General features: G+C 37.2%; 1 protein-coding gene and 1 long non-coding RNA gene across 2 annotated transcripts; one reads left to right on the forward strand and one right to left on the reverse strand.

Moving 5' to 3' along the window:
* Positions 1-1,049: 1,049 nt before the first annotated feature.
* Positions 1,050-2,867, reverse strand: LOC103452954 (serine/threonine-protein kinase WAG1). Its single transcript, XM_008392476.4, has one exon. It carries the CDS (start codon positions 2,722-2,724, stop codon positions 1,249-1,251), a length of 1,476 nt encoding a protein of 491 aa, XP_008390698.2. The 5' UTR covers positions 2,725-2,867; the 3' UTR covers positions 1,050-1,248.
* Positions 2,868-10,031: 7,164 nt separating this feature from the next.
* On the forward strand, positions 10,032-12,278 carry LOC103424007 (uncharacterized). The gene is made up of 5 exons (XR_003773519.2): positions 10,032-10,265; positions 10,925-10,953; positions 11,209-11,312; positions 11,728-11,887; positions 11,993-12,278. It is a non-coding gene; the product is annotated as an uncharacterized lncRNA (long non-coding RNA).
* The last annotated feature ends 241 nt before the right edge of the window (positions 12,279-12,519 follow it).

The raw sequence follows: 12,519 nt of genomic DNA on the forward strand, positions 1-12,519 counted from the left end.
TTCTCCTCTTCCCGCTTGAAATATGTAGTTAATTAGAGTTGTTGGAAAAGCTAGCAAAAGGGTTTAAAGGAAAAATAAGAAGGATGAGCAAGAAAACAACATGTGACACAATGATACACCCTGGTACGAATTTTATTAATCGTTGAGCAGAATTTAACTTATTACTGATTTTTCAATCTTTTAGCGGTTCTTGGTTTGTTTATTCATTTACTAAAAAATTAGAGGCCAATTGTAGAAGAAAAAACTGGATTAGAATGGTTCTTTATAGCAAATAGAAAAGAGAGATATTTGGTCAGTAAGTTCATCAAAATTAAGAGGAGCAATTCAAATTTGGGTGTGTTAGTACCATATTATATTGGGCCTCATTACTTGGGCTTCCAGACATTGAGTTCATGATCTATGTAAAAGGGGAGGAGCCCTTAGTCTATAAAAGGGATTCCTCACCCTCACAATCCTCAAGCCTCACATCCCCAAACAGAGGCTCTCATATTCAGAGCAAAGCTCTCTCAAACTCTCTCTTTCTCTGAGGGACTCCCCCTCACACTTATAATCCATACATACAGTTACAGAGAAATACAATCAACATCAGTGTAAACATTAGGGTGAACCATGATACATCTTGTGTTCTTTACTTTCTTGCAGATTCACGGTTGGATTTACGTTGTTCTAAGACTCTTTGGTTTTGTGCATCAACAGGGTGTAATTGAGAGAGCGTATTGCTCTAGCCAATTTGACATTGTGACATCTATGCGATATGTGAGTAACAATACAACGAATCTGTATACAGTATGAGACACATCAACAACGGAATACCTAGGTCGCAAGGCAAGGGAGGACGGAACCTCGCGTGAAGTATGAGCGACTATCCGTTGCACAACTCTCAAAGTAAGTGAAAAACAATACAGATATACGAGATATGTTTCCATAAACTGATTGAAAACATATCATCATGAATAGATTATAGATATGTACCAAAACCAGAGACATTTCCAATTAAAAAAAAAAAACTTAGTGACTGAATTAGACAAGAATCAAAGCTTAAAAAAGACTTAAATATAAATCTTCTATTTTATTTTAGAAATTAAAATATAATCGTGACTGTATAACGCCGATTCATATACATTAAAATTCACACAAAAAATCCCTCACAAAATCACATCTCTCGCCGAGACTGCTGCTGCTGCACTACCTATTTATACAAACTCTTCACTGGATTTTCACCTTTTACCCCACAACAAAAAGGGGTATTCATCTCACCACTTTATTACTGACATACTGATAGTAATTACTGTTACTGTGTCTATTGTTCTTGTAATTAGATGATGATCTAGTCTTCACAAATTGACCTAGTGCCTTCCACCAAGACTTCCTTCTCTTCTGTGTGGGCCCAACCAGTATGTTCCCGTGGGGCTTACTAGGCTTCCTTCTGAGCCCAGTAACCTCGGGTGGCCTGTAAGTCCGGATCAAGGCCCAATTAATCCCACCGAAAAACGGGTGCTGTTTAATTTCTGTGGCCCCCTTGGCGCACCCCAGCCTCCTCCGTGGATCCCTCACCAGCAGCCTCTCAATCAAATCCCTCGCCTCCTTCATTCCCTCCTCTTCTTCCTCCGCCACGCGGAACCTCACCCCGCTGCTCGAAGCAATATTACGCAGGGTATTTTCTTTAGTCACGCCCTTAAACGGCGTCGTTCCGTGGAGAAGCTCGTAGATAAACACTCCGAAAGCCCACCAGTCAACGCCGTTACCGTGGCCGTTACCTGATATCAACTCCGGGGCTAGATACTCGTGAGTCCCAACGCAGGATTTTGAAAACGCGGTTGTCGGCTCCGCCACGAACTCCGCCACCATTTCCTCTTGCTGCTCCCTCCTCGATCCAAAACAGGAATAAGTACCTTTTCTTTTAGTAGGCCTCGTCTTCTGAACACGGCGGTGTTGCAAGGTGGGGTTCACGTCTCCTTTGAAGCAAAGATCGAAGTCTGACAACATAACATGTCCATCCTCGCGCAGGAGTATGTTTTCGGGTTTCAGGTCCCGATAGACGACTCCCAGCGCGTGGAGGTACTCAAGGGCGATGAGGACTTCTGCCGCGAAGAAGCGAACGGCGGAGACAGGGAGACGGTTTAGTGGCTGTCTGAGGAGGAGGTTGTGGAGGTCGCCGTTCGGGCAGTAGTCGATGAGGAGGCAGGTGTAGTGGGAGACGTCGATGCGGGCGTAGAGCGTAGGGAGGAAAGGGTGGTCGAGCATGGAGAGGATCTCGGCCTCGGTGCTTACGTGGCCGAGTTTTTTCGGGGTGAGTAAATCTTTATCGACGACTTTTAGGGCGAAGGTGGCGGCGTCAGGGTTGTCGTGGTCGTCTCGGAGGCGGCATAGGAAGACGCGGCCAAGGTTTCCTGTGCCAACATGGCGGAGTAGCTTGAGGTGGCGAAGGTGGAGGGTGCGATCGGAAGAGATAGCGGTGGCAGCCTTGATAGCCGTCCAGCGCGGGTCCGACTTGTGGTGGTGGAGGGGATTTGTTGTTGTGGTGGTAGTGGTGGAAGTGGTGGAGAGGCGGTCGTTGAAACTGAGGGTCAGGCTGCTGCGGGCTAAGCTGGAGCGAGCACTTGAGCAGGAAGTGGCGAAGGTGCGATCGGTGAGGGCGGTGGAGGTGGAGGTGCAGCTAGTGAAGCTGAGGTCCAGATCTGCGTAGTCGGATGGGAAACAGGCCAAATGGGTTTCTTTGTCCATGGCGGTTGGATGAGGAGGTTGCGGTGGCGCATGCGCTCTGATGACTGAATATTTTGGATGGACAGATGCAATGGAAATATACAAGTTGATATTTGGGGGGTTTGGGGGCTTATAAAAGAACAGAGAGGAAGAGAGAGGGGGAAGGGAAGGTATGTGGGACGTGGTGGGGACTATTAAATAAGGTGTTTGGTTGACCCAAGACTGAGCATTTTTGCATGTAAGTATGCAGTGGTGGTGGAAAATGGAAGAGAGAGAAAGATGGTAACAGTTAAAAGAAGATTAAGAAAGTGTGCTGGTTGACCAAACCGAAAAGAGATCCTCTTTTCCACAAAACAACCGGATTAATTGATTCGGATCTTTGAGTTTTTATCCAACGATCTACTTGTTTTAATTACCTAAAAGTTATAATAATTTTTTGCCGTTAAATAAAAATTCAAAAGTTCGGATCACTTGATCCGATAATCTTGATGGAAGAGATCCGGAGAGGATCTTGGTGGAAGAGATCCGAAGAGGATCTCTTTCCGACCAAACCGACCATTTGCATGTTAATGACAGAGATAAAAAAAAGGGAGAAAATGAAGGAATACAAGGAATGAGATGACTCAGATGAGGCATCAGGCATATATAAGATTCTGGTCCGCTGCATTTACCATATATGCAGTTTTTTCTGCATTTTAAAGCAAGTCTGATCCGTCCAACCAGTCAAATGAAATTGTATATTATTCCATATCAACATCAGCTTTAAAAGGAAAACAAAACTAATATGGAAGGAATGATCGAACAGTCGACGAAGAAGAAAAAGGAGGAAATCTGATATAAAAAGGGGTGCTAAATTAATTTTGATTCTAGTTCGCCAGTTATAGCAATCTGAGCATGCAGTTCTTCCAAATCAGAAAAATGCACCCACATTTATATATAGAGACTTCATTGGATTCTATGGCACATCCAATTAACCTATTAATTGGCAGAATAATACGTACAATTAATGAAGAAATTCTATGGTGAAAAAAATATCAATAAACTCCATTCATATGATTATTCTCTTCGTAATAGCATTTACAAACATTATTAATTATATGGTACACAACAATATATAGGATAAATTGATAAAAGACGAAGGCCTCTAGAGAAAACCCTAGAGAGAAACCTCCCAAGAGGCTCCTCCTACCCTTTCATCGTTTTTTAGACGAACGATAGCAGTTTAATTATAATATTAAAAATTTATACAAATAGAGGACATTCTAGATACCACTTTGTCTACTTTTTTTTTTTTTTTAAATTTCTCTTACTTTATTCTTACACTCAATTTGAAGGACGTCGTTGTGATTTGCACAAAGTACTTTGGGCGAACTTTGTCTAGTGATGACTCTTAGTGGTTATAATGCAACTATTATCCACTACATATTATGTGCTGTTGGATAATTGGAGGTTGATTTGTCCTCAAATATCCTTTGTGTTATAGTATGTTTTTCTTGGCTAATGCGGTGAGATCTGCAACAGCACGATTTTGACTCATGGCGGTAGTTATGATTTAGGGTTTTGATTGTTTTGGACTATTGCGTTGTTTGTGTGAATTTTGTCCGCTCCAGTTTAGTCATTTGAGGTTGTTATTTGTCAATTATATTGAGATTTGTGTCAAATGTAGATCTTTAATTCATTGTTAAAGTTGTAATATATAGGTGCTATAAGTAATAACAGGGAAACCACATGCTTATAGAATAACTTTTTATTTCTCGCTTATTGTGATACGAAGAGTTTAATGTCGTCGTTGAATTAGTTGGGTGGCTAAGATTGTTTTAAATACAGAAACCACTCCCTTGTTGTAATTGTAGAGGAAAATTAACTTTAATTAATTAAATCCCATGCAGGAGGGCGACCAGGATAGTGGTTTGAAGATTTGAAGGCGCTGCCAAAGGGTTAGGAGCCGCGTTTATACCGAAGGACGTGAATCAAGTTAAACAATTGAACTTAGCACTGAGTCTGAGATGAACGGCTACATATATAATTAATTTATATACTATATAGTCTAGTCCTCTCATTCTCTGTGGATAAATATTTGCATGTAATAGTTTGTCGTGGTTGTAGCGTTTCGAAAAACTATTACTATAAAGTTACATGCAAGAATCTTTCGATATAAGTTTATACTAGCGATCCACCTAAAACGTTACGAATAATATATAGTGAATGCGTTCCGTAAGAGTCTCTCCATGTGTGTGTGATATAAGTACGTACGTAAGCAATGCACTTAAATTCGGTATTGAGAGCAGCCGGTCATGACTTTGGTAGTACGATTCCGTTTACTAGGTGAAGTGTGAAAATTTTGTACTTTGTGATCTGTTCTGATTATTTATTTGTTGAACCTGTGAGGGGTAGGTCGGTTTCCACCAATGGTGTTATTACAACACTAAATGTGCTGCTTCAAAAGTCGGATCTTTATAATTATGTTCAAGAGTAATTTTAGGAAAATTAAATTTATAGAGAAAATTTTGTAAATTTAGTCTCTCCAACATTACTCTTCTGTTCGAAGTTACTACACGTCCCTTTGGCCTTAGGATGCTACAGCTCTAGATTTTGGGTGTTGAAATGGATAAGAACTAGCTAGCTAGGGTTTTAAGTCTTTAATATATAGCACGGCATGCACATCGATACAAATATCCCCGTAAGTGTTTATCTTTGATAAATACACAAATATGTATACCAATAGGAAAATCTTCAAGAGTGCTTACAAGATCATACATATACAACCGAACATATAACTATTAATTCTTGAGATGAGTTGCAAATATTGATTACAAACATGCAAGAAAGTTATACATTTTCACTCTCTAAGTTATATTTGTTGTATTATTGGTTCATTTGTAGTAACGTATATGTAGTTTGAACCTTTGTTTACCTATAAATCTTATTTGACATTTATTTATACGACGATATATTTACAATAAGAGGTTGCAAGAATAAATTAGTATCAAATTCGTCATTAACAAGATTTGAACTTAAAACCTCTAATTTACAAGTGGATAGAAATATCTCTAGACCGTCATACTAAGTGATCATCCCTACCTAACACTTATACATGCAAATCTGACCTTGATTATATTACACATACAAAATTGTAATTCAAATTTGAAATTTCTTTAAATCAACCAATATAAATAATATTTTAAAAATATCAAGTTTTTAAAATTTTTATTGAATATATTAAACCATATATTCAACATTAACTTAAATTATAAAGAGATTTCAAATGAATCACCTAATTGTTAATTAACAAATAATTAGTAAAACCAATTTCATGAACATTTTCGATCATGTGCATCTCCACTCAAACTATTGTGTTTGAGTTTCGAAATCAATTATTTAGCATGCATTCATGTCATCCACGTACTTTATTGTTCATTACGTTAACATTGCATTGCATCTGAAATTAAAAATAAAGAGCTGTGTATGTTTGTTCATGTGAAATTTTAAGAATAAAAGTTAAATTCAACGTGTATACTGCAGCCGACCTTTGGCTTTGTGAGTAAAATAACGATAATATAACTGGAACCTTCTAATCTCTGCTAATCTAAAACTAATTAATTAATCACTCGATGATTAACTAATGCCCTTTTAAACAAGGCAAAGTACGTACCAAACATATATAGAAATGGTCAATGGGAGGCCATGGATGTGGCCCCATGTGATGGGCCAAGGTCACTTCTTCACTCTTAGGGCTAGGACCCACGTGGAAAATGAAGAGAGGATGCTGTCTGCCACGTGCTCAACACTGGCCCTACAATGTCGCTCACACCACCCAATAATAACTCGTTCACATTTGACTCTTTTATTCAATCCCATATTTAATTAGAGAGAGTTAACACCCTTTGTATTTTGTCATTTAATACTACGATCTAATGTTGTTTTTCTTTAATTGTAAATGAGAATTTTTAGATTCGATTATCGCTAAAGGCGAATTTGAACTACATTATTACTAAGTTATTATGAGGTTTTGCCCAATCCTCCGCCTCCTTAGTGTTGTTAATATCATTGGTTAAAAAAAAAACCAAACTTTTTATTAAATGCCACACTTCAAATTTGTTACGTGAGAAGGTCCAAATGCAAAGATTGCTTGTATTTTTTTATTTAATTTTCTGAAGCATATACAAAATAATGATATTTATTAATTATATATAATAATTCATCAATAATGTAATTCACCTTCCGAACTAGTATTTAAGTGATGATAATAATAATGTAGGCAGAGAAATAATGTTCCTGTCCTATCTCTACAAATCAGAGAGATGGAGCTGCTGCTGCGGCCCTTGTAGTTGTGGGTCGATCTGCTGAAGAGGATCGATATAACTGATCCCTTACCCCCACTGCAAGCAAAAGGGGCGGGTCGATATGTTTAGAGAGTTTAGTTTATCTGTAACTATTTTAGTTGTATTATTTGTTAGTTTAGGGATTGAGATATTCTGATTTTCATATGTGTCATTTTGTATCTATTACATTCATCACATGATTATGTTGTTAAAATAATGAGATATATTCTCAGTTTTAGCACGAATTGTATCGTTCAATGATACAAATTATTAGTCGTGTGATAATGCATAAATTATGAACGTGATTGACTCATAATTACTTACTAGACTCTTTTTTAGAAAGAATCCTAGAGTCATTTGGGGAATGGTTGAAGAACATGCAATGTGGTATATGTAGTAGCTAGGTCAGTGTTATATAAAACTGTGGTTAAGTTGACTTAATTTTGTCTAAAACACAAGTTAATTAGAAGAAATATAAGTTGGTGTCACGTCACAACACTACTTACAAATCCAGCTACTAAGTTACCGTTATTCGAATAACGAATCACTCATTTAACATATTAGCACAGAAAAATAATATCTCAAGACGCCATCAATAAAAAAATGTATCAAAATACAGAATATCTCCAAGTTGGAAAGAAGCTAGTTTTATTTCCTAATCACCCTAGTGCATGGAATCATGTTCATGAGAGGAGTCTTTCTTTTGTTTTTGAGAAATAATTTTAGCACAATCATTTTTCTTAGGCGTCTTAAGCCAAAATAGTCCCTAAGATTTGGCATAACTCCTAACTTTGGTCTCTGAGATTTGAAATCACTAGTACAAAAACATGTTTGCGCGACGAAAACTTGCGCGACGCATAAAATTACGTCGCGCAAAGCCGTTTTGAGCGACGTAGGTGTACGTACGTCGCGCAAAACGGCTTTGCGCGACGTAGTCCTTCGTCGCGCAAACTTTTGGCGCCAAACCCTAAGAATTTACCGCTTTTTCCCACCTTTGCGCGACGCATGCCCACCTACGTCGCGCAAAACAACTTTGCGCGACGTAGGTGGGCATGCGTCGCGCAAAGTCACCAACTTTTTTTTCTTTTCATTTGATCTATTTGGGAGGCAGAAACTACATACCCAGTTGCAGCAGCTACCTCCATCGCCCATCTCTCTCTTCAAAACAAGTTTGACGGTTGGATCGTTGAAACTAGTTTCGTACAATGCGTATCTCAATAAAATGTTAGATTCCCTAACACTTCGATTTTATTTATATTTTCATCAAGTATAACATAAGATTTTGTGGTATCCACTTGTGTAAATATTTTAAATTGACAATCGAATTAGTTCCTTGTATTCATATAGGATCCAGGAGTGTAGCTGTAAAAAATCATCAAAATCAGAGTTAAAATAACCGTTAAATTGTGATTTTTTCGTTTATAACCGTCGAAAAGTTTTGTCCCGTTACATGATCTCTGAAGGTTTGTTTTTTGCGATTTTTTTCGTATGCGATCTCGATGCATATACAAACAAGTTTGACGGTTGGATCGTTGAAACTAGTTTCGTACAATGCGTATCTCAATAAAACGTTAGATTCCATAACACTTCGATTTTATTTATACTTTCATCAAGTATAACATAAGATTTTGTGGTATCCACTTGTGTAAATATTTTAAATTGACAATCGAATTAGTTCCTTGTATTCATATAGGATTCAGGAGTGTAGCTGTAAAAAATCATCAAAATCGGAGTTAAAATAACCGTTAAATTGTGATTTTTTCGTTTATAACCGTCGAAAAGTTTTGTCCTGTTACATGATCTCTGAAGGTTTGTTTTTTGCGATTTTTTTCGTATGCGATCTCGATGCATATACAAACAAGTTTGACGGTTGGATCATTGAAACTAGTTTCGTACAATGCGTATCTCAATAAAACGTTAGATTCCCTAACACTTCGATTTTATTTATACTTTCATCAAGTATAACATAAGATTTTGTGGTATCCACTTGTGTAAATATTTTAAATTGACGATCGAATTAGTTCCTTGTATTCATATAGGATCCAGGAGTGTAGCTGTAAAAAATCATCAAAATCGGAGTTAAAATAACCGTTAAATTGTGATTTTTTCGTTTATAACCGTCGAAAAGTTTTGTCCCGTTACATGATCTCTGAAGGTTTGTTTTTTGCGATTTTTTTCGTATGCGATCTCGATGCATATACAAACAAGTTTGACGGTTGGATCGTTGAAACTAGTTTCGTACAATGCGTATCTCAATAAAACGTTAGATTCCCTAACACTTCGATTTTATTTATACTTTCATCAAGTATAACATAAGATTTTGTGATATCCACTTGTGTAAAATATTTTAAATTGACGATCGAATCAATTCGTTGTATTCATGTAGGATCAAGGGGTGTAACTGTAAAAAATCATCAAAATCGGAGTTTAAACTACCGTTAAATCGTGATTTTTCGTTTATAACCGTCGAAAAGTTTTGTCCCATTACTTGATCTATGAACCTTTTTTTTTTCGATTTTTTGTATGTGTGATCTCGAAGCATATACAAACAAGTTTGACGGTTGGATCGTTGAAATTAGTTTCGTACAATGCGTATCGCATCAAGTTAAATGGTATATATATTTATTAAGTAAATTTAAATTTAAATTTTTTTTACGTATAACACTTAAGAAATTAAATGATATGTATATTTATTAAGTAGCTACCAATTTATTAGTCAGGTTTTTATTAGAAAAATATATTATTGTGAGTTTTATGTAAAAAAAAAAAAAATTTAAATGAGTAAAGCCACATTTTCAGTAATTTTTATAATTATTTTTTTAAATTAAAAATACCTTGCGCGACGTGAATTGTATACCTTCGTCGCGCAAGTTTTGATAATTTTGGCGCAAGTATTAAAAATAAGCGCCAGTTTTGATAATTTTGGACTAAATATTCCCACGCCCTTCTATTCCCAGACCCCTTCTCTCTCTCTCTCTCTCTCACTCGGTCTCTCTCTTCCGTAGCCTTCCTCCTCTTCCCAGACCCCTTTTCTCACTCTATAATTTCCCTCAAATCTGCTTTCTTTGCTGAAAAGGTAGCTAATATGCTTTCTTTGCTGAAAGGGTAGCTATCGTATTGTTCTGCACCGTCGCCTGCACCACCGTCTCAGAAAAGTGAGCCAAAATCTCGCGAGAATCAGGCTGCACACGAGCGGATCCAAAGGCCAAACCTCCGATCTTGAAGTCGACACACCCAGAGGTAAAAATTTCTCATCCTCTCTCTTCGATTTCAGAATACTGTTATGGTTGGAGCCCCGACCCTCATTTTGAAATTAATCACTGAGATTTGATGAAAAAAGGAATATTAATTCATATGTATAAGTAGTTGAAAATTTTACATATTTGGTGGTTGAAATGATAAAAATGATCGATTGTGGTGTTTAGTTATGTCATTTTTAGTAGCAAAGTTTTGGACTTCTGAATGCAATAATGTTACTTGTTTCTCAAAATAGAATCACTGAGATTAGATGAAAAGGTGGTTTAGTTAGAAGAGTTGGATTATAGAAGCGAATCTGCTTTCTTTGCTGAAAGGGTAGCTATCGTATTGTTCTACACTCTAGTAGTTTTAACTTTTAACTTTTAATTCCTTTATTTTCTCCAATTAATCCATGGATTTGCATAAAGGATTCAAAATTTTGTATCCGAAGTTTGTTTAGTTTTTGTTAGTCTTATTATTGCAGGCACTATTATGGTCTTGCCTAACTATTGAATTTTAGTATTCAAAGTGGAGCAGTTGGTTCATTATGCCTCTTCCATGTCATTGCTTGGATCCTAAATCTTCCAATTTGTTGCAGCGTCCTTCTACCAGAATAGTTTTCCCGGTGTTCTCAATTACTGACCTTTTTTTTGGCTTTGCAGGATCATATCATATGGACGCCTGGCTTTTGGTTGGTCTTGATCCTAACTTTCTTTAGCAAGCTAGGAGTAACTTTTTCTTTTTTTTTTTCCTATTCCATTTTCAATGACCCTAATTTTTGCCTACTTTGCTTAAAGAAGACTATACAATTGTTTGTCCTAAATCCTGAAAGGTCGCTAAAATTTAAATACCCGTCTACATTTCTTAAAACATGATTTAATGGATGGAAGGTTAGAGGTGGTAAAAGGTGCAAAATAGTAGTTTTAATTCATTCTTGTGTTTCCAGATTGCAGCAGTCTCCTAATCTATTGGCTTTCGGTTCGCTGGTAATGTGATGTTGTCTCTGTCTTGGCTTGAAGTATCTCACTCATATGTATTCAATCTGAAAAGGTAATCCTAACTCTTGTTATTGTTTTCAACAACCCAACTTTTGCCAATTTTTGCTTTAGAGTGCTGCTTCTGTATTGTATTGGTATTAAGCTGTTAAAGTTTATTTATTTGAACTGAGGTATTCTATTTTGTTCTTTGAACCTCCATTATTTACTGAAGGATTATGCATCTTTTTTTGCTTTCTTGTTTAGTACATACACTTGCTCATAAGTTGTTTTTTCTCTGTTCTGAATTTATCTCCTCCATGCATCTCTTCTCTCATTGCATTTGCATGGGTGGTGACCTTTAAGTACCTTTTCGTATGCATTTAGTAATAAAAAGGAATTGGGTTTTTTTAGTTTATGGGATTGTGTAGGTACATTCTTGGACTTTAGAATTGGTTTTAGTGAATTGGGTTTTATTTGGTTTTGTGCAGGGAGAGCTTGTGCGTGCTTTAGGAGGAGTTGTGGCATCCACATCTCTTCTTGGAGTTCCTCTTGGACATAACTCCTCGTTTCTTCAAGGGCCGACCTTTGCACCTCCAAGGATTAGAGAGGCTATCTGGTGTGGGAGCACCAACTCAACAACTGAAGAAGGTATCTAATTATCTCAATTAGTAGCAAACTTTTGCTTCTCAAAACATTCAGTTTCGAGAAGATTGGCTACCCTGCTCGTGTTCTCATTATAATTTTTGTCCACAGGAGAGGTCAATTCCTTGAAGGAGGAAGTGACAACCCTAAGAGGTCAGGTTGCGGCCCAGGGCGAGAGGATGAATATAATTCTTCAGGCCTTAGCGATGTCCGGCCTCCAAATCCCGACGATGCCAGCACCTAATGTTGCTCCACCTTCGACTTCCCAGCCATTTCACCCAGACGATACCGAGTAGCATGATGTATTAAACTTAGAAGACTTGTAGTTTTTTATTTTTTTGTTCGGACAAACGTACATTTTCATATATTCTATAATTAATTACTTTTTCTTGGTTTATTAATTATTGTTTAGCATTTAATTATAATATTCAATAATTTAATTATAATATTTATTAAAAATTAAATAAAAAATATAAATGACACAAAAAAAAAAAAACTTTGCGCGACGCAGGACCTCCCTACGTCGCGCAAAGTAGCTTTGCGCGACGTAGATCCTGCGTCGCGCAAAGCTACTTTGCGCGACGTAGGGATGTCCTGCGTCGCGCAAACCCTTCATTCACTGCCTTCGTGCGACGGTT

The sequence above is a fragment of the Malus domestica genome, chromosome 05 (genome assembly GCF_042453785.1).
Source record: "Malus domestica chromosome 05, GDT2T_hap1".
NCBI lineage: Eukaryota > Viridiplantae > Streptophyta > Magnoliopsida > Rosales > Rosaceae > Malus > Malus domestica.